The sequence below is a fragment of the Amphiura filiformis genome, chromosome 14 (genome assembly GCF_039555335.1).
Source record: "Amphiura filiformis chromosome 14, Afil_fr2py, whole genome shotgun sequence".
Classification (NCBI taxonomy): domain Eukaryota; kingdom Metazoa; phylum Echinodermata; class Ophiuroidea; order Amphilepidida; family Amphiuridae; genus Amphiura; species Amphiura filiformis.
In genome coordinates this window covers 53533987-53557979 of record NC_092641.1, presented here as the reverse complement: position 1 = coordinate 53557979, position 23993 = coordinate 53533987, and the positions used below count along the sequence as shown (strand labels likewise).

The 23993-nt window shown below is 36.4% G+C and overlaps 1 protein-coding gene across 1 annotated transcript; it reads left to right on the top strand.

Annotated features, from left to right (window-relative positions):
* The first annotated feature begins 6424 nt into the window (after positions 1-6424).
* LOC140169497 (monocarboxylate transporter 13-like) lies at positions 6425-23102 on the top strand. The gene is made up of 5 exons (XM_072192760.1): positions 6425-6625; positions 7172-7286; positions 9909-10052; positions 21640-22461; positions 22984-23102. Exons 1-5 carry the CDS (start codon positions 6425-6427, stop codon positions 23100-23102), a joined length of 1401 nt encoding a protein of 466 aa, XP_072048861.1.
* Positions 23103-23993: the final 891 nt, after the last annotated feature.

Genomic DNA, 23993 nt, shown 5'->3' with positions numbered 1-23993 from the left:
TTCGACAAACACTTTGCTACAGCAACAAGCATTGCCATATCAGGCACCTGTGTCGGTGTCATGATCTTCGCTCCTCTCACTCAGCTCTTCCTAGACCTGTATGGCTGGCGAGGTGCTCTGTTCTTACTCGGGGCCATATCTTTCAATTTATTATCATGCGGAGTGTTGTTACAATATCAGTATCAGGATCATAAGTCTTACGAACCTCTTGAAAATTGTGGCAATGAAGCTATTGAACAAAGTGAAGACACAACTACAACTAAATGCAGTTTATTTTGTTATAAGTTGAGAAAATATTTAAAATATTGTGAACCGTTATTCAAGGATTCACTCTTTTTGGTTTGGCTAAGCACAAGTTGTTTATTGGAATACACATGGGCAGGATGGTTGATCTATCTCGTCCCTCATGCTGAAGACAAAGGTCTCTCACCATATCAGGCAACAAGTCTCGCAACCTCTGGGGGAATCGGGTTCCTATTTGGACTCTTCCCGACTGGATATATCGTGGACAAAAAAATTCCTCATTTTGGATCGAATGAAATTCGAGCTCTGACTCTTCTCCTTGGTGGTACCGTAAACGTTCGCCTAATGGCGCTATGGAGTGCATGGAAATGAGAGAGCGCCATCCCTGTAAAAGCCGACTATTATCACTGATCATTAAGGGTACGTGTAGTTAAAGGGTGAAACCTATCGACACATACAATTATGAACAAGATCGAACAAACTTGTTCATGATAATGCGGTAATCATTCACCTGATACATTGTGGCCCAGTGAGCAGAGCATTAGACTATAGTGCGAGGATAAAGAGAACTTGTGGAGAAGATTGATGGTTCGAATCTCATGCAGTGATTTATGATGTCTGTCAATGTTTTTTTTTCTGATTTGAGGAAATTTTATTCTCTATTATTACTTTAACATTGTTTATATAATTTTATTATTTTATCTTGTATGTGTCTTTTTCATGCTTTTGTTTTTATCGTTTCATTTTAATCAAATGTTGTAATGAACCTATTTGATTGTAAAAGCATTTGTTATGTGTGTGAGACGAACTGTCGTGTGCGACAAGTCTTTCAATTCGCGCGAGTGTCCTTGCCTATACATCAGTGGTCATAAGAGGTATATCATTTTATTCAAAAAAGGGGGGGGGGGGTCCCAAATATACGGGGGTCATAAAGTCTTGGAAAGAATAATAGGAGGGGGTCATAAAATGTTTTATGACTAAAATGTAGGGAGTCACACGATGACCACAGAAAGTGTGTTATTTTATTCAAAAAGACTGATTTCAATACAATTTTGGGATTTGGGGTCATACAATTTTTGTTGCCGAAATAGGGGGTGCGCAATTTTATTGACGCAGACTTTTTGTAAATTTGGGACCCCCTTCCGAAAAAAATGATAGCCCTCTAAGAGGATTCAAAAGATAACCTCTGCCCCAATAATCCCTAGCTATATTTGTTTGAAACTGTTCCACGGAGGATGTATCATAAATAGGCTCCAGGTCACCAGGTCATTTCAGTTGGTGTGATATGCACATTGTGCACCTTTATTTACCGACTTATCTAAAAGAAGAAGAAGAAGGCTCAGTCTTCAAATGATATAAATAAAATTTGAATGAGTGAACGAACAAAATCATACAACGACCAACTGAATAGAGGCTGTGCATATGACGTATCGTCCCGTGAATATGGCGGACTACTCAAATGCATTCAACAAAAGCCTGATTGCATCTACCGCGACAGTTTGTCTCACACACATAACAAAATGCACTACGATCAAATAGGTTGATGACAACATTTGATTGAATGGACTGCACTGTGGCATGATTACGGGGAAGAAACCGGTTCAAATCCTTTGTTTGGAGCCAATCGATAAACGCAAGGCCTCTATAGCTATCATTGAATACTGGCTAGGATTCCACAACACAATGAGAACATGTTATAAGGCGCTTTGGAAGGCACACAATACCCCAATGGCTTTCCATATTATGTGCACTCAACAACTATTCAGTATCGAAGCCCGGTATCGAAGTTACGTAATGTTACTATGTCAACGGGATCACGCGCTTAAGTAATGAACCACGATCGAAACAATCAGTACACAAAAAAGGCATACCAAAATAGCGTGATCGTAATGATCGCCATACAAACAGTGCTTGGTTCCGATACCATCACGGAGTTACGTAACTACTTCGTGGTCTGATAGTTATATGATCAATGGTCTGATCTACTTGGGTTCATCCTTTTAATAAAAGAAAAAATAGCTGATCATTTATAATGCATAGTAATGTAGTTACACAATTTGAAACATTGAGGCCGTTCTATTTTTCAAAGGTCATTTAACTGTTAAATGTAGTGGAATATATCACGCATTGATAGGTAGCAAGTGCAGCAAATTTTGTCAGCGGTTTTTGTTGCCGTTTGTTCGCAGTGCCTATTTATCTAAAAAAAAATAAGAAAATTTAATTTAAAAAAATTCACAATATTCATTCGTAAAATGGGGACAAAATCCAAAAACATTTCTTGACCCTTCTTCACATAAAAGTGGGAGCAGAAATCAAGATTCGAACAAGTACCATTCACCATTCAAGGCGCACCCTCTACCGACTGAGCTAACGGGTCAGACAATAGCAGGGTGTAATTTTCAACTGAAGAATATTTAAAAAAATATGAAGAAATTACAATGATATAAAAAGATTTACCAAAATGAGTTAGGTATAACGTATGAATCGATTTATAAATTAAGTCAAATGGCACTTTGAGAAAAAATACCTGAAGAAACCCCAAAACATCTGCTGCTCTAGCAACTAACCTAGTGACCTAAAGTATTGGGTCATGTCACGATATTTTTTTCTGAGGCATTATGTCCAGGTTGCTCAATTTAACTTACACGTATCCTTAATGCTGTTGAGATTTTACAAGGATGGCGCTCTCACATTTCCAAGAATCCAAAAGCGCCATTAGGCGAACGTTTACGGTATTGCATTATTAATCGATCCTTTGTTTGATGCTGTGGTGATAGTAACTCTGCTTTCAATTTTGTTTGGGGCAGCCATTGGGAGTTTGAAAGTGACTTCTTTTTCTACCGCTAAGGATATCGAGGGCGATCTGACACAAGTTTTGCCATGGTTGTTTACTTTCGTAGCGCTGGCAAAAGTAGCAAGTGGATTCTTAACTGGTATGAACAAATTGTATTATACATGGCGAGCGTTTCTGGCTAAGACTCAGGGTCAAACATTTATATTCCCCCTGCGCTGTAAGGTGCGGCAAAACATTTGAAGACATGGGCGCAAGAAGACCGTAAGTCCACTTGGCCCCTCAACATGTATACACTAAACTTACGTATATTTTCTTAGGGTTTCATAATGTTTAATACATGTTCCAGGGTGAAAACATCATGAAAGGTTGTGAAAGATTTGTGTTGGCCCCTGGACATGTATAAAACATTACCAAACTATACGAAAATATACGCAACTTGAGTGTGTACATATTGAGGGGCCAAGTGGACTTACGGTCTTCTTGGGCACATGGAATGCGACTTTTGCCAGGTCACAGGCACTGAGTTCCGGGAGTGGAAAATTAGGAGGCTGCAAGAAGCCTCAGATTCAGTTCGTAGCAAACATACAAGTTTCTATTAACAGAACGAAATTACATCACAGTGGCTAGACTCATGCAGTCTGACCTTTTTTCTTTTTTCCTCTCCATCTCAATCTAAATTCGCTAATTTGCGGCGTCCAGATCCCCAACGAGAACGTGGCTTATAATGGAAAAATGTAATACCTAATCATGCATAATACTCAAAGCGGAATCTACGGACATTCCTGGTCGATCTCGGTAGGATTTCGGTCATAGGCATGTTAACAGAGCTACCCAAAAGAGGTGGGGTTTAAACGTCTCCGGCCGAAGGAGGTAGTCGAATTCGGCAGGTGACCATGCACGGATGCTTATATAGATTTGAACAGGCCGTACTGTCGTTGATTGGTTAGGGTTAGTTTAGGATTAGGAGTAGGGTTCGAGTTAGGATTAGGGTTAGGCTTAGGTTTAGGGTTAGGATTAGCTTACACAAAATAATTGCATGAAGGTTGGACCCAAAGTAGCTTAATGAATCAAAAGCTAGAGAGGGCTCAAACAAGATCAAAACGTTCATCAGAAAAAATTTCTAAATAAAAGAACCGAAATCCTATCGTGATCGACCAGTGATGGAAATTGTGGGTTTGGGAATACACTTATTTCTTGCAAATCTACTTAAACATGCCATAAAAAGATGATGCTAGAATCACAAAATACTCCATTAAAAAGAATTTATCCATGTCCAATTAGGAGATTAACTAAACTGTTTCATTCTATCGTTACAGGTTGGCTGTATGAGTACACCCAGAGTTACGATGTATCATTTGCAGTTCTTGGCTCTGTTATGCTCTTTGGATCACTTATACAAACGCTCTACGTTGTGTGCCCATGGAAACAAGACTAACAGATACACTTAGCCAGTGGCGTAGTTATGTACCCCACCCCTCTGGATAATCTTGCCCCCTCTTTATAAATAAAGGGGGGAAAGAAGAAACTTTGTAATTTTGTACTTAGGTATTATAACTCTTGTCAAGTTATATGAATAACAAATGCGGTCTGATTATTCACACCAACATTTAATTCAATGCCCCAAACATTCGTCCAATAAAGAATTTGTTTTTGCAACGTTTCTAGTTTAATAAAGGGCCTTGTGTTGTGTTTACTAAGAAAAATAATTTGGCCTGAAAACCTTCTCCTGCACGGAAGCATGCCATTTTAAGGGACTGATCTTGCGTGTGTTCTTGTTAGTTTTAACCTGGCTTGATCTTGTGAGTGTAATATTTATGTGATAGTTGAGGAAAATGGCCGTATGGCTGTAAATGTAATTGTTTTGCTTTAAGTAACAACCAGGGTGGATCCAAGAGGGCACCCTTGAGTAAATCTTGAGGTCATTGATTCTAAAGCTTTATAAAAAACGTAATCCGGCGGTGTGTGTGTGGGGGGGGTAGGGGGGGTGGGGGGGTAGTGGGGTGGGGGGCGGGTGGGGTGGTGTGTAGGAAGTGTTTCCAAAACAAAAAAGAATTGATTTCCTTTATTTGGCTGAACTGATATTTCCGACTTCCGACTGATTTTGCTTGATCACATCACATATTGGCTGTTGCGCGTTACAATTCTGATAAAAGTGTGATTAAATGTTACTATTCGTCGTAGTAGTGAAGTCACAGGATTAATTACCATAGCGATGGGTGAAAACAATTTTTAATGTATTGCCCTGCACTAGACGTACGATGTACCATTGATTATCAAAGAATAGGCACAAAGAAACATATTTTACAGTCTCTGCATACACAGACATGATAGGTGATGAGTACACTACTGAAGGACAAAATATACGTTCACAAACTGTTTTAACCTATCGCTATGGTAATTAATCCTGTTACATCACTACTTCCACGGCGAATACGTCCAATTGGTTACTGGTTTAAGCCTGGGCTCATTTCGATCAGTGGTTCGTAACAAAGAAAGCGTGAGCCAGTTGACCTAGCATCGGTCATATTCTAATGTGCACTGCGACAGGGAATCATTGAGGTCAAAGATCTTACTTTTCGTATCTGCGTTGTTCTGTGATTTATAATAGGAAAAATATGAGTAAAAACTGACAGTGATACTGCCGCACAATTTATTATGCAAAATAACAACATCAATGTATATAGACGAATCCAATTTCACGCATTCCTGCAGCTCAATCGCTGCCAAAGTTGGGTCCCCGTCGGCTCCATCTCACCTAAAATGTGAAATGATGCGGCCTTGGAGGGTATTTTAAACTGCATTCTATCACCTGTGTTATACACGTAGACAAAAGAATACTGACAGTGTACAACACAAAAGAATCTAACATCGAATTTTAAGCGGCTTTAATCCACCCAATTGGGCAGTCACTACACCAGTTTGGTGCATGCGGGGACCCGTCATGGCCGACCAAATCCTGACCATGACCTGGCTCGTTGGATTCGTCTATATATTCGTCATGCTTAATTTGCTACAGTATTCTGTGCCAATTTGTGATCATTCAGTTACAGAACAACTAATAGGCTTATGTAAAGTTTGGAAAGCCTTTGACCTCAAACCTGGTAATTGTATATCAGGGATCAACGTTGACCTGATCGTCATGGTTGACTTGATACAATATTCTACCTCTGCGTCTAACTGTGATGACCATTATGGTTATTGCTGTAAAACGGTAGATTGGTATATTGAAAGCCGCATTGAAAATAACGTTTTCTGTAATTTGATTTGTGCATGAACTTGGACGGTGTAATATTGCGATCATTTTTTTTCAATCTATCCAATTACTGGGTCTGGCTAAATAACATACAGTCACTATTTGTACAAGTTATTGGACAAATATGAACTAAAATGTCGTCGACATCCACTCATCAGAATGTAGACAAAGGCTGGGCTTGGATGGTAGTTGGTAGTGCATTCTTCAGTCGATTACTGCATGAAGGTATCTTCAAGAGTCTTGGTGTGTTACTACCAACTCTTTCCGTGTATTTTGACGTTCCTGTGTGGGTGATTGGAAACACGATTTCTTTTATGGCTGTCATTGGAGGAGTAGTTAGTAGGTTTGCACATTATAATTTTTTTAATATTTTCGTATATATATTTTTCGGGCATCTATATCTCAGATTATTTGTGGCATGTTCATATTGTGTTGTATATCAATTGACAGCTAATTTATTCCGGGGGGGCACTCAACTTAAATTTTGGTAGGGGTGTGCGGCGCGGAGTGCCGAACTTTGGGAACTAAGAACTGCTTTTCGGGCAAAGTAGGGGCTTGAAGAACTGAAATTAGGGCCAAATTATAGGCTGTTGAGCTAAAACTTTCTAAATTTTTTTCCAAATTTGAGCTTAAAGAGCTACAATTGTCAGAGTTTGAGGCTCAAAGAACTGGAGCAGGTCCAAATGTGGAGCTTAAGGAACTGCCGGAGAGCCTGAAAAAGGGACACTGAGCGCCGCACATACCCGTACCACCTTAACATGTGAGTGCCCCCGGGAATTTATTATCCTTTAGAATGACACCAAAATCACCCTTTCATGGCCAAGTACGCGTCTTATGGGGTCTCGAACAGAATGTACCAAATTAACCATTATTCTGTGCAGCAAGCTGCAATCCCATACCTTCGCAAACTGGGACTGGGATCTAGTGCAATCTTCCAAGATGACAATGCTCGCTCCCAGAGAGCCAGGCTAATCAACGACTACACTCATAGAAATTGTTCGTTGGCATTATACTCAGTAAGTTGATGTAAGTCGTTGCGTCAACTTTCCGAGTAATGCCAACGCGTACAATTTTGAGTAACGCTGACTCGATATCATTATGTTGGTCGTACTCATTTGCACTTACTTTATTGAGTTGTTACAACTCAGAAAATGAAACTAGGTTAGCATAATTTTCTAGAGGTCAGAGGTGTGCTATAGTATACAAATTTTTGCATTGATTACAAAAATAAATATTTGAATACTGCTAATTGTGCAGAAAATGATCCAATTACGTGAATTAAGTAACAAAGTATCAAATTGGAATAACTCAAAACAATAAGTACCAGTAACTTAATATGAACGAGTTACATCAACTTACATGTTGAGTTACAATAACCCAACTAATTGGTTCTTTGAACCTTGTTTATTTTTCTAAGTTCCCTGAACTTGAATTCAGAAGTTGTCATTACTTAAAAAGTTGACGCAACGACTTACATCAACTTTTTAAGTAATGCCAACAAAGTTGATTAGTTGACGGAACTTTTGAGCTTTTTCAGCATTTTTAAGTTCGGATAACTAAAATGAATTTTTTTTGGCAACTTTTACACTATTTTGAGTTGTCCAAACTTACTCCTTTTGAATTGCGCCAACAAGGCGAACCTTGAAGTCATTTCTATGAGTGTACCTACAGTATCGGAGTAGAGAGAATGGAATGATCTGCCACCAGCCCAGACCTCACCCCGATTTAACACTTGTGGGACCAGCTGGATGGGTCATGCTGTACGTGCCAGAGTAGCCAATGCAACCACATTGAATGATCTGAGACGAATCGTGGTTGAAGAATGGAATACCAAATATACAGCAACTTGTGACAAAGACTAACAAAAGACTAACAAGTGACAAGGAAATGAAAACACTTTTTTATCATATCATGAAATGTAAGGAATAACTGATATTATTTGGCTAATTTAAATTTAAAAGCTCTAGAATTGGACATTATACAATGTTTTGTTAGAAAAATGAATAAATACACATCAAACAACCGTTGGCTGCGTACATGATGCAGTCATGTCTGCAGTAGAATTCACCACGACCTTTGCAGGACTTAACAGCTCATTTATGTTAAATCAGATCTTCTCTGATTAAATCAATACTACACATGTTTCTGTTTTACCTGTGCAATTTGCAATGAGCTGGTATTATAGTGTCAGTTGGGTGAACGATTATAAAGCAAACGCAAGGTAACAATACTGGGTGGGCCTTTGTTTACGAAATGAAACAATAATCTGCATATCGTTAACGGCATTCTTGAAAATGAGAAACATAATGGATGTAGACTTAACACGGTTTGGAAATAATGTCTTCATATTTTTTGGTGTTATTTGTCGTTTACATATCCTTCCTAAAACACCAAAGTGCGAATATTTCCAAACACCTAAATTAGCTAAAAATTTAGGACATGTTACAAAACTATATTATAGCAGAAGTAATGGCTCATGTAATTACTCTGAATGATTTAGTTTTCGCCCTATATAAAGCACTCATACTCAGAACATGTGATAAGCATTCATCTGGTAACCTGCGAGAAAAAAATGTATATATTTCATGGACTTTCGCCCCTTAAATCCCCGTTAGCTCAAAGACAATATTGCTGAAAGACAATATTATTCGAGGTTGCGCCGCATGCTTACAAAGAAACAATTTTGCTCTAAAAACAATAGCAAACAAGCTTAATCTATAAATTAGCCCACGATAGAGGACAGAGCCTGAAGAATGAAGGAAATTATGGGGTAAAAAGTATGAAAATCTCATTTCCGTTATCAACAGGCCGTCACCTCACCTATTGGAGACAGCACGTCACCTTTGAGGTTACTCTGGTCCTAACCCTAACCTTAACTATATTTTTTATGCTTACAAGTATTTCCCTGTAAATCAGGTATCAGAGATGCCACTTTTCCTTCATTTGCCTGATTTGTCAAAATTTCTGCACTTCCGCACTAAAACAAAAATAATAGAGCCCCAGAATCTGTATTAACTATTCTGAGGGAATTACTGCAATGTAAACAAACCAACTCATAGCCCATATGGACATGGTGTACTGGTATTCCATGGGTGACTGTAGCAACCCATGGATCCGATCCATGTATACCAGATCCAGATCCGGACACTAGAGCAAAACTTCTGTACATTTGCTTGAGAAGTCGAGTCAAGAATTTGCTCACCGATAGCTTCACTTTCTAGGCTAGAGACCATTGCATTCAAAATCTAGTCGGATTCGCTGAAGCATGACAAAATTACACGTCAGCAAAATTTTACATTGTCCAAAATAAGCAAATCTTGCTTAAAGATACAGTTGACTCATCGAAATAACTTACATCCAAATTTTAACATTAACGGAATAAATAACCTCCGGTACAAAAAATTGCACAGCTGTCCGACCGAAAAACGATAACAAAGCACTCTAGAATCGAATAGAGTCCCAGGTACAATCAGAGTAGAAAGGTGTAAAATTAATAAAAACAACAACAACGAAAATAAACAAACAAACAAACAAACAACAACAAAAACAGGCGATGTAATGTATACGTATTGCACGTAGGATATATTTTCCCATCATATATTTGTTGTTGTATTTCAGGTATTTTAACATCATCACTGGGAAAATCTCTGCCTCCAAGGTTGGTTGTCATGGTAGGCGGTATCCTCACTGGTGCCGGGTTGATTCTCAGCTCCTTTTCAAATAGCTGGTCTCTGATTTCACTCTATCTTATTCTAATGACAGGTAAGAATTATGAGAAAATGTTCAAAATATAAATAAATGAGTTTGGCAGACTGCCAAATAGCGATTCGTCTCTTTGTTAAATTCTTATTCAAAGAACAAGTAAGACTATTCTGCAACACTTATACTATAGCATTATACTATTTTTCACCCTGATGTGGCAGTTACGTACGTCAACGCGTTAAACAGCTGTTTCGCTCTGTATACGGTGCCTTTAAGCGCGTGCGTGTGTACACCAGCGGTTTGAGCGAATGCTAGCGATTTGAGGCAGCGTCCAATAAAATGCGCACTGACGTCACGTACTACCACATCATGGTGAAAATGGTTTCATCACCATTTACTGCAACTGTACATTGTTGCATTTCACTTGAGTTTTCATCACCGTCGGAAGAAATGTCAAAGATCGCTTCTAGTAGTACCTGTGAATTCATGAAGGTAGACTTCCTCTGAAGAGTGTCCTGCCCATAAACAGTGATGTAAAAATCTAATATTTGTGGGGTACAGTTTTGAAGGAATAAGCTTTCAAATGAGACCGCCCTTCGTATAATTATATCATTGGCCTTAACATTTATCTATGTCATCGAAAATATTTTTCGTTGAAAAGGCAAAATTGATGAAAAGGATGTTATCTTTTCAACTTAGCTAACAATATTTTTTAAACAGTTGTCCACCCACCTCCTCACCGGAAAATGTTGTCTTTTTAGTTTCGTCAATATGACATAACAACAAAGACATATTTCCTATACATTTTTGGTTTGTATTTTACTTGACAAAACCAAGTGAATGGTTACTTACTACAATATTTCGTCCTTCACATCGGATGACTTCATTAGATATGAATGATATGGTCATGTGATCCACTTTCCCGGGAAATTGGTTTTCGGTACGCTTTCGGTACGATTTTGGTCCGATAATATGGTCCAGGACCATATGGTACAGGAGCATGTTTGATTTTTAAATATTTTAAATTTTAGTACATTCATTCATTTCATTTCATTTCATTTCATTTCATTCATTTCATTTATTTTTCACTCATCAAATAGCAAAAAAACATAGGGTACATACAAAATCATAATACAAGTGAGAGTGAAGGAATCACAGGAAAGGCCAAGAAGAGGCCTGGAAGTCTGTGATCCCTTGATTGGTTAATTCATCATTAGACATGGCAGCAGATTGTCATTTCAATGAAGAAGCAACAGTAAGCTGTCATATCTTGATATGAATTAACCTAAATACATGAAAAAATAACAGTAAGCAATAGTAAATAAGAAAATGCACAACAATAATTAATATAAAATATAAATATCCAATGTGGTCATATAAATCAGATACAATAGAAATTAATAGTAACTTTGCATAAGATGTTTTTTAAATACATGGCGGAATTGATTAATCGATGATGAACTTTTAATGCTGTTATCAACATTATTCCATAACTTAGTAGCTGCATATTTTTTTTTTTTTTTTTTTTTTTTCCAGTGTACATTTTACAATCATAGTTTACTCAGATAAATACAGAAATTTTGATTTCTATACACCAGGTATTTTTAAATATTAAACAATACATAAACAGTACCAGCACACACACACTCTCACATACATATTTATATAGCATTTGATTTGTCTAGCTTTTACAATAAGAACAAAATGTTTAGTTGAAAAGTCCCTTCCAAACCTGCCATTTATTTTGATAAACTCGGTATTTTGAATCTTTTAAAAGAATGAATCTTTCCAATTTATGATAATATTCTATTTCCTTCTGAAGAGGGATAAAAGAAAGGGTTGAATTTTGGCATCTTTTTCTGTATATATAAAACTTAGTTAGAATGAGAATTAAATTGATAGCACTATTTAGTTTTCCTAAATCTGTCCCGAAAAGAATATGATTTCGGTTGAATGTGATAGGTATACCGAGTTTTGTAAACACCAGGTTTCGAGCTGAGACCAAATGGGTTTAACCTTTTACAATCTGATAAAAGATGAATTATCGTTTCGGGTTCCTTGTTGCAAAAAGTACATATATTATCATTTCTTTTGCCAATTTTAAACATAAATGTATTTGTGGTAAGAATTCCATTTAAAATTCTGTACTGAAACCACCGTAATTTTGTATCCATTGTACATTTAAATGGCAACAAAGAATATACCTTCCATTCATCATCTGAAAAGCTACTATTTAATTTTACTTCCCATTTTCGTTTTGCTCTTGGTATCTTTGAGGACATAAGTTGTTTACAGATTGATCTGCAACCTTTTTATCTTTTAAAATAAAACTGAAATGAAATGGGATAAACGGCTTAGGAATTGCAATAAATGTAGCGTTTTCCTGAAATAGATGCTTGAAATTACTCTTAATTGCGCAAATTACACTGTAAAAATAAAAAAAAATTTAGCCGTAATCCATAATTTGTTTCAATTTCATGAAGAAAGAGAAAACGGTTTTGGTTAACATGGACAAGGTCAGAGACAAAATCAATACCTGCTGTCCGCCATTTTTTATAATTTATTTCTTTACCACCAATCTTAAACCATTCGTTTTCCCATAAACATGATCTTAACACATCATCAATTGTATTAGGATTGTGTTTTTTCTTTACCTTAGACCAAGATAAAAGAACTTCTTTCCAAAAAACATTTTGGGAATTTTGTGCTACTTTTAGTGCATAATTTGCGCCCTTTTCAAGATCATTAATATGTATACCAGTTGAAATAGAAAAAAACATCAATCCTTTAGCATCAATACATCCATTTACAATTCGTCTAATCCATGTACATTTCAGTGCTTCAAAGAATAAATCTACTTTAACCAATCTTAATCCACCTTCAGAATAATCATTTGACAATTGATCTCTACTTATTTTATCTCTTGTACCTTTCCAAATAAAATTATAGATTTTCTTTTGTAAATCTTTTATAAAGTCTTTTGACGGGTTAGGAATTGAAAGAACAAGGTGGTTAAACTTTGGTATCAGTAGGGATTTGACTATAGTTATTCTTCCAAAAACGGTCAAGTTTCTTTTAGACCAATGATGCATTACCTTTGTCACCGACTCCATAACCTTATCATAGTTCAAATTAACCATTTCAACCAAATTGGTTGAAAATTGTACTCCCAATGCAGAGAATTTTCCGTCTTCAACCCACTTTAGATTTTTATTTGTAATGCCAGGGTTTGGTTTTCTACCTCTAAGTGACCCAATATACACAACATTTGTTTTATCCTCGTTTATTTTCAACCCTGACAAACGCTCAAACAAATCCAGTGTTTTTAACGTTTGTAGTAAACTTTCATTACTTCCATTTAAGATCACAGTCGAGTCATCAGCGTATTGGGTGATTTTACAATTAATATTTTCAACTGTAATACCACATATATCAGTATTTTTTCGTATGAGACAGCCCAACATTTCAGCACAAATTAGAAAGATATAAGGGGACAGAGGGTCCCCCTGTCTGCAACCGCTACCTAAATCGAATTGTTTTAAGGAATTTCCATTTACCAAAACTGAGGATTGACTTTTATTATAAAAAAGTTTGATCCATTTTGTAAAAGATGGACCGATATTTAGAAAATCTAATGTTTTAAAAATGAATTTATGAGAAACGGAATCAAACGCTTTTTCAAAATCTATAAGCAATAGCATACCTGGTTGGTCATGTAATTTTGTGTATAAAATTAAATCATAAAGTAATCTTATATTTTCTCCAATATACCTTCCTTTCATAAAACCTTTTTGATCATCATTTATTAGGCTTGGTAAAATCTGTTTCATTCTTTCAGCAATACACGATGAAGCTAGTTTATAGGTTATATTTAACAAAGTAATAGGACGCCAATTCTTTAGGAATTGTTTTGGTTTGTTTCCTTTAGGAAGGAGGGTAATAATCCCTAATCTCTGCGTAACTGATAATTCCCCTGATTCATATGAGTAGTTCAGAGAACGTAAGAGAAAACCTCCCAAGTCTTGAAAAAAACTTTCCAAAATTCAGTGGTAAACCCATCAGACCCAGGACTTTTATTGTTTGACATTTTCTTCAAGGCAGTTAAAAGTTCGTTATAAGTCAAATGCCCTTCGAGCTTTTTTAATTGATCTTGAGTTAATTGAGGTAAATCTGATCTTGAAAGATTTTGGTCGAATTCCTCCAAATATAAATTGTTGTCTTTACATTCATACAGTTTCGAGTAAAACTTAAAAGTTTCTTCCATTATTTGGTATTGATCTTTTATATCATCCCCGTTTGCATTTTGTAAATGAACGATTGCTTTATTTACACAGTTTCTTTTTCCAAGTTCACAAAATATTTAGATGGTTTTTCTCCGTGTTCTATCCATCTTGCTTTGGATCGTAACATTACGCCTTCCATTTTTCCTTCCTCATCTCCTCTAATTCGGACTTTTTAATTTCAACATTTTCTAAAACGTCTGTATTGTTTGAATCACCTAGCTCTTTTTCTAAAGTTTCTATATCTCTTTCAAGTATTTTTTCTTTATTTTTATTTTTTTTGTTTTTTTCTGATGCATATTTGATCGTTTCCCCTTATCTCCATGAGCAATACTTCAAGAAACAGTTGTTCATTTATCGTAAACTCGAGCTCACTTGCAGGGATTTGATTTATATTATTTAAGTTATATGGTGATACTGCATATTGTTTCTTAACTTCACTAATTTTGTTCTTAATCCTATCTATGTAATCAATATCTTTTAATAGCGTATTATTGAATTTCCAAAAACCTTTCCCACGTTTAATAGGAGACACGTCGAGCGAAAGACTAATAAGAGAGTGATCTGTTCGATATCCAGGGTTTATTTTAGATTTCACTAAATATGTTGTAAGCTCTTCCGATATCAGAAAAAAATCTAATCTGGACTGTTTTAAAGGAGTTGGTTGACGCCAGGTATATCTGCGAGAGTTTGGGTTTTGAAGTCGCCACGGGTCTATCAATCCAAGTTCTTCTTTCATTTCTAAAACAGTTTTTCTCGCTTTTGGATTATTTATGCGAATATAATTCGAGGTATCTAATTTTGGATCTTGAACCAAATTCCAGTCACCACATAACACACAATGGGCATTATCAAATGTTTCTATTACCCTTTTAATGTCGTGATAAAAGTTTGGCTTGTCATCATTTGGACCATATATTGATATAAGTGTTATACGAACATTGTTAATAGATACATCTAAAGCTACCCAATTTCCTTCTTCATCATTTTGTGTTGTATGGACTTTAAAATCTAAATTGTTATTGAGAAAAATGGCAACTCCTCTTGAATTTGAGGCAAAAGAGCTAAAAAAGCTTCACCTCCCCATTCAGCTTTTACCATTATTTCCATATTCTTATCAAAATGAACATCTTGCAAACATAATATTGAAACACTTTTGTTACGCAAATAATGTAAAACATCTCTTCTTTTTTGTTTAGCATTTAAACCCCGGCAATTCATTGATAGAATTTTAACATCATTAGCCATACTTAATCATTTTCAATGTCTATAATGGTATCATGGAACACGTTTCATGAGGTAATTGTACATAGAAAACTCTAGACATACATATAAATTATGCTTTGATAAATATGGCCACTCACCCGCACACACAAACAGAACCATGCAAAAAAGAACATGTAAAAAAAAAAAAGAAAATTGGAACAAAATCTTGGTAGATACCCAAAAAACAAACATAAAGAAACTAAAAAAGTATCTACACACCGCACTCATCTCCGAGCCGACATGGAAACAGCATTTAAGAAAGGCAAACTTTTTTGTCTGATTTTTTCAGAATAGTAATTTGTAGCATGTTTTGTTTTTATCAATCAAGCTCCAAATATTACTCATTTTGTTCAAATTATTGTTTTTGTTCAAAATCATACATAATTTAAAGTTGCATTTTGGAATTTGTAAACAGTAGTATGTACATAGGTTTCCTATTTAAACAAAATTTACCAGCAAATGTTACCTTTCTGCAGTATCCATGTAAACTATAAATGCATTTAAACCACTAACGTGGTATAAAGCTATAGTATGAAACGGCCAATACATATAATAAAGTGGATAACATTGTAAACTAATTATATTACATAAGTATTTTCCTTTCACCAAAGGCATTCAGACAAGAATGGCCTATGATTTCACAGTTTATTTTGTTTACATAACAATCATAGATTGTTATAACATAAACAATACATAATTATCATAAAGTGGATCCATTGGAAGCTATGTGACATAAGTATTTTCCTTTCACCATTGGCATTCAAACAGAAAATGATTTCACATTTTATTTTGTTTACATATATAGATTGTTATAACATAAACAATACATATCACAAATTGGATAACATTGAAAACTATGTGACATAAGTATTTTCCTTTCACCATAGGCATTCGAACACAAAAAAAGGCCTATGATTTCACATTTTGTTTTGTTTACATATTTTAGATTGTTATAACCTAAACAATACATAGAGTAGATAACATTGGAAACTATGTGACATTAGGTATTTTCCTTTCACCATAGGCTTTCGAACACAAAAAGGCCTATGATTTCACATTTTGTTTTGTTTACATATTTATATATAGATTGTTATAACATAAACAATCCATATCATAAAGTGTGTGATGATTATTTGCCTTTCACCATAGGTATTCAATCAAACACAAAAAGGCCTATGATTTCACATTTTATTTTGTTTATATATTTATATATAGATTGTTATAACATAAACAATCCATATCATAAAATGTGTGATGAGTATTTGCCTTTCACCATAGGTATTCAATCAAACACAAAAGGCCTATGATTTCACATTTTATTTTGTTTATATATTTATATAGATTGTTGTAACATAAACAATCCATATCATAAAGTATGTGATGAGTATTTTCCTTTCACCATAGGTATTCAATCAAACACAAAAAGGCATATGATTTCACATTTCATTTTGTTTACATATTTATATATAGATTGTTATAACATAAACAATCCATATCATAAAGTATAAGATGAGTATTTGCCTTTCACCATAGGTATTCGATCAAACACAAAAAGGCCTATGATTTCACATTTCATAGTAGCTGCATATTTAATAGATTTTTCACAGAAAGCTCTTTTGATAAATGGAAGCCTCAGACGATCTTTATATATGGTGTTTAAGTCATGGATCTTAGACTGTTTTACAAATAAATCATCAAAAACAATCGGTAAAAGTCCATTATCATGTTTGTACATAAATAAACCAAGTTCAAATGTATACATATCCCTGACACTTAAAGTATTATACCTAATCAGTAAGGGATTAGTGCTACTTCTATAATCACTTGCACTTATAATACGAAGTGCCCTCTTTTGAATTTTAAAAAGATCATTTATGTATGATGAACATGCACATCCCCAAGCTAAGATACCATAATTGATATACGGTAATATCAGTTCGGGGGCACTGCTAAATCAAAGACGTCTCTGATATCAAAGACGGGTCAGTGATTTCACATACGGGGGTCTGTGATATCACATACGTCGTGCTTTTTTTTACAGTTCGGCACTAGATGCAGCACATCGGAACGAAGGTGACTGTATCGGAATATGCTTTCCTATGTTTAGCAAATATCTGCCTGTGCAAATATCATATCTATCTGTGCAAATTCTGACAAATGGTCCCAGAAAACACTTAGATTGGCAAAATCGAGCCATTTATGGCCCAAAATCAACGTTTTGAAGTAACAAAAACTCCCAAGTCATGGGGAGTGAATATTTTGGCAAGGCAAAACAAGGAGGGAACAATGAATTTTGGCCAGTCAACGAGGGGGGAGGGGGCGATTTTTGGCACGCATTGTGGCGGCACCTATTCAAAAATATATTCAAAAATGACTTGAAAAATGGTAGGCCCCTACGGAAACGTTCAGGCCTGACCTCGTGGCCTGACTCTTGCACACGTGCATGGAATGATTTCGGAGAAATATGGACACTTGTATTTTATTGATAGGGGTAGGGTTATGTTATGATTAGGTGGTTCAAAATAGATCAACAAATTACGGTAAACCAGGCACTTGCCCACTGCCCAGGGAGTGGGGCTGTGGAGCCTGCAGCCCCGGGTCTTAAAAGAAAATGAGGGAGACAGAGAGAGAAAAAGAAAAGGGAGAGGGAGGGAGAGGAAGGGGAGTGACAGAGCAGTTGCATAGCCAGGTCCGTTTTTTTTTGGGGGGGGTGCTGATTTTGAAAAAGTGGTTCTTTTTTTCCAGGGGCGATTTTGCAAAAAGTGGACCTTCTTCACAAACTTTGGAACTTTTTTTGACTAAAAAAGCATAAAAAACATACTTTTTTGCTCGCTACGGTCGCAAATAAGGATTTTTTGGGGACTTTTGCCCCACCGCACGGCCCCACTCTGCGTACGGGCCTGGGCATAGCCAGTGGGGCAGTATAGTTCCCCCTAAAAAATTGAAGGGCGGAAAAGGGAGGGAAAAGGAAAAGGTCTACTTTTTCGGCCTGATTTCCCAAAAATTGAAAGAAATATCCTAACAACTGAAAACATATATAAAATAACTGCCAATACCGGGACAAAAATGTTACAAAAATCAGGACAAAATATTAGCAAAACTGGGTTGAAAATTTTGTTTTGCCACAGCCACCCAGGCTCATTTCAATATCCGGGGATTTTAGGCAAACGAAAGGGGAAAAGTGGAAAGAAAACAAGGAAGAAAACAAGAAGAAACGAGGAAGAGTACGTTCTGAGTCATTGCGCATCATAATTATGTTCATGCTTGAATTTTGTGACACGGAAGTCGCATCCACTGGAAATCCGTTCTAAAATACATATTATGCATTATCATGACATGGTTATATGGCCTATAGGCTATGCTTAATCATGATGGTCAGAAAAATAAGTTAATAATAGGGGCCTAATGCAAAATGATGCACCAATTGGCTTTTAGTTTGAGGATAATATCCCCCTCACAAGTCGGGTCCGGTCCGTTGAAATATGTTATGCCCAAAATAATAAACTTTAGTAAACTTTTACACCAAACTTTTTAAAATATTTCTCCAACTTCTGAGGGAGCACATCCCCCTCAGGCAGCCTTCTCCGTCAAAAAAGAAAAGGCTAACTTGCAAGTATCCATATAGGCCTAATTGAGCAGGTTCATACCCATGCAGAAGTCAGGTCCACAGAAAATTTGTTAGGAATTATAACAGGCCTATCTTTCATAGATATAATGACTATAGGCATATTATAGCACATCCCCCTCAAGCACCCCTTGCGTCAAAACAGAAAATCCTAAACTTAGGCTGAATTGGAGGAATTATTGAGCACGAGTGTTCATATAGGCCTAAAACTAAAATTCGCGGCTCAGTTGGATATCAGTAAAAATATATGCTCCGAAAATAACTAATAAACATGTTACACCAAATGGCTCCATTGGGGCTTTCACATTGAAAAAATAACTAATTCGGAGGGGGAGGGGCAAGTCGCCCATCACCAGACACCCCTAGCGGGGCTGCCGCGCCGATGTTCATCCTTTTGAAATTTTGTGTAGTTCAGCCCCCCAACGGTCCCGGATTCTGGAAACGCCTAGTAATTCTAGTAATAACGATGATAATAATTTTAAGAAATAAAAATGTTTTAATGAAACAGTGACAAAAAATGTTTCTAGTTTCTTCTTGGTATTGGTTGAAATTATTTCCATGAGTCGGGCCTGAACAATTAATTTTCTACTCCTTCTATAGGCCTAATGTTGCAGTTCAAGTATGAGTACTCTATTCTGCAGCATTTAAGCTCAAAGTTATGAAAAAGCATTTTTTAGCATTCTCCGATTTCTCACGTTCACTAGAAAGAGTGTATCCCGAGCCCGCGATTTAATTCATAAATTGGATAGTAAAATTAGCAGGAGCTGGCAGGCACTTGGGCTAGCTACAACCCTGATCATGCTGATTAGGCCTATTCGCAAAAATATTCCCGTTGCGCCAGTTCACGTTCACAATATCGTTTGCGGCTGGGTTTTGAGACTAGGGATATGTGATTTATGAGACGTCTTTGAATTATGATACTGTCTGGTGACTCGGCACTGAAGAGTCTTTGATATCAGAGACGTCTTTGAATTAGCAGTGCCCCCGAACTGATATCAAAGAGCAATACAATGTATATAACGCCTCATGTGGGAGGAAGTTTTTTAATTTGTTAATGATACCGACATTTCTTGAACATGTTTTTACAATATTATCAATATGTTCTTTCCAAGTGATATTCTGGTCAATTTGTAGACCTAGAAACTTAGTGCTTGGCACTTTTTCAAGTGGTGTTCTAGAGTGCCTGTCAGAGTCAAGAAACAATTGCAAATTGTACTCAGGTTTTGTGTTCTTCTTGGTACCGAGTAACATATAATTAGTTTTTTAGCATTGACAGATAATTTATTTACCTGGAACCATCTTTTCACATTAATAAGCTCTTTGTTGAAGACCTCCTCAATAACATTAAACTGATTATGAGAGTAAAATAAATTGGTGTCATCAGCAAATGAAATCACATCAAGTGACTCAGTAATTAAGTGAATATCGTTAACATATATAATGAAAAGCAGTGGACCCAGTATTGAACCTTAAGGCACACCGCAAGTAAGATTTTGCTGTTGAGATGGAACACCATTATAATAAAAATATTGTTTTCTATTACTCAAATAATCTTCAAACCATCTGTGTGTAATGCCTCTAAAACCATAGTGATAGAGTTTATCAAGCAATATTGTATGGTCTATAGTATCAAATGCTTTTGATAAATCTAAAAACACACCTGCTGTAAAATTGTCATTGTCAACAGCTTCAGTAATTTTGTTAACCAAGTCAATCACTGCCATATATGTGCTGTGGTTTTTTCTAAAACCATACTGACGTTTATGTAAAATGCGATGGTGATCTAAATATGACATGCATCTGTTAAATACAAGTCGTTCCAGAATCTTTGAGAAAATTGGTAAAACAGATACTGGACGATAATTTTACCAGTACAAATAGACTCGTTAAAAATTATCTGAAGTGGTTTTACTATCATTGGAGCAACTTTTTTTTAAATTATAAATGATTCATAACCTCATTAATATACGCGAAGCCTGTAATCCAATCAAAAGAAATTGATTGCCTGACCGCGCACTAATTGCGAGGTCATGAATTTCACACAATGACCTCAAAATAGATGGTGCACAGTTATTATTGTCTAAACCAAGTCCAGGAGCATGTTTGACAGCATGTTTGACTTAGAATGCTCCAGGAGCATATTCCTAATTCAATCATGCTCCTGGAGCACGTACTTAAATTGAAATTATTTATAATCGAACATGCTCCTGTACCATATGGTGCAGGACCATAATGGGTCAAAATAGCACAAAAGCTTTCGGTACTTCTTCGTAAAGAGAAAGTGGATCCTCCGATGTGAAGGACGAAATACTGTAATGAGTAAAATACATTTGCTTTTGTCAAACAAAATGTAAAAATACATATTTAATGAGCAATTCTGAAGAATTTACTCGACGTTGTCTATTTAGCTCGTTCCTGTGATTATACAAAGTAATTCAAACAAACCCTTTCAAATGTAGAGTATTTTCTTTTTCAGGAGTTGGTATACGCTATATAGTGGTTGTATTAATGGGCGTTCTTGGCGTCTATTTTGACAAACACTTTTCAACAGCAACTAGCATCGCCATTTCAGGCACCTGTGTCGGTGTCATGATCTTCGCTCCTATCACTCAGCTCTTCCTAGACCTGTATGGCTGGCGAGGTGCTCTCTTCTTACTTGGCGCCATATCTTTCAATTTATTATCATGCGGAGTCTTGTTGAAACATCAGCATCAGGATCAGAAGTCTTACGAACCTCTTGAAAATTGTGGCAATGAAGCTATTCAACAAAGTGAAGACACAACTACAACTAAATGCAGTTTATTTTGTTATAAGTTGAGAAAATATTTAGAATATTGTGAACCGCTATTCAAGGATTCACTCTTCTTGGTTTGGTTAAGCACAAATTGTTTATTGGAATACACATGGGCAGGATGGTTGATCTATCTCGTCCCTCATGCCGAAGACAAAGGTCTTTCTCCATATCAGGCAACAAGTCTCGCAACCTCTGGTGGAATCGGGTTTCTATTTGGACTCTTCCCGACTGGATATATCGTGGACAAGAGAATTCCTCATTTTGGATCAAATGAAATTCGAGCTCTGGCTCTTCTCCTTGGTGGTATAGCATTATTAATCGACCCTTTGTGTGGATCTATGGTGATACTAAGTCTGCTTTCAATTCTATTTGGGGCAGCTATTGGCAGTTTGAAAGTGACTAGTTTTTCTACCGCTAAAGATATCGAGGGCGATCTGACACAAGTTTTGTCGTGGTCGTTTACATTCATAGCGCTGGCAAAAGTAGGAAGTGGATTCTTAACTGGTATGTACAAATTGTATTATACATGTTGAGGGTTTGGGGGGAAGAAACAGGGCCAAACGTTTATATTGTCCCCTGCGGTGTAAGGTGAAGTGACACATTTTGTATGTGCGGGTGTGTGTGTGGAGGTGTGTAGGGGGGGGGGGCTGGAGATATATCAAGCATATTGGGCAAGTCGAGCAGAGCAAGAAGGAGTTTTCCGACTTTTGGCAGGTTACAGGCACTGAGTTCCAGGAGTGGAAAATTAGGAGCCTCTGACCATGTTGACCACCCTACAAGAAGCCTCAAGTGAAGAAACAAATGAGCATATATGGTTTAGTTAAAAGTTTCGTGATCCATAGTCTCATCCCCCACTTTTCTCAAGAAACAAGCCCGGAAACAAGTTGAGACGTTTTGTACCATCAGAAACCTCCGGTGAATGTTTGTGTCCTAAAAATTTCTTACAGATTCAGTTCTAAATTAGCAAAAATATCGGCAATTTCCAATTAGTAGATTAACCAAATTTATTTCGTTCTCACTTTACAGGTTGGCTGTATGAGTACACCCAGAGGTACGATGTATCATTTGCAGTTCTTGGCTCTGTTATGCTCTTTGGGTCACTTATACAAACGCTCTACGTTGTGTGCACATGGAAACAAGACTAACAGATATTTATACTGCTAGCCATCAGTGGAGTATAGTTAGACCAATAAAAAGTTGTGGAGGACAAACAAACTTTTTTAGGCCTTATGTACCCCACCCCTGTGGAACGTCTTGCCCTTCTTTATAACTTTTGATAAAGGAAAAAAGAAGCAAACTTTGTACTTCAAGTATCACAACTCCTGTCAAGTTATATGAATAGCAAAGATCCAATATTGAATTCTAAGAGTTGCTTGGAGTTGCGTGCGGTCCGATTATGCACGCCAACATTCAATTCAATGCCCCAAACATTCTTGAAATAAAGAATATGTTTTAATAACTAGTTTGATAAAGGGCCTTGTGTTGTGCTTACTAAGAAAAATAATTTGGCCTGAAAAAACCCTCCTGCACGGAAGCATGTTTTTTTAAGGAATATTATTATTCTTGTTAGCTTAAGGTAATACACAATTTTAAAGTGTTGCGATTTGGTAGTTCACAACATCTTGCGAATGGTAGTGAGCTTCGCCAAAAATTGTATTGCTCATTTCCTTGCGAGCATGTAGAAGAATTCAAATATCACAGAAATGCTTTTATAGGTCCTGTGGTTCTTGAGTTATGTTGTAAAGAGGGCTGAAACAACAACACTTTTGTAAAATGTACATAACTCATTAACAACAATAAATTAAGCAAGTTTTCAAAGTATACGATTTGTAGAATGAACTTTTGCAAAACATCAAGGTGTTAATTTTCAATAATATATTAATCTAGATAACGAAAATCGATTTTTAGGTTGCTTCGACCAACAATACCTCGTCTACCCTTAAGCCTGGCTTGATCTTGTGAGTGTAATAGTTATGTGATAGTTGAGGAAAATGACCGTATGTCTGTGAAGTTGCGTACTAATGTCATTGTTTTGC

Coding starts and splice junctions, on each gene's coding strand:
- LOC140169497 (XM_072192760.1), top strand. CDS start 6,425: ATGTCGTCGACATCCACTCATCAGAATGTAGACAAAGGCTGGGCTTGG. Junction 6,626..7,171: donor TGGCTGTCATTGGAGGAGTA/GTTAGTAGGTTT, acceptor TATTCTGTGCAG/CAAGCTGCAATCCCATACCT. Junction 7,287..9,908: donor CGACTACACTCATAGAAATT/GTTCGTTGGCAT, acceptor GTTGTATTTCAG/GTATTTTAACATCATCACTG.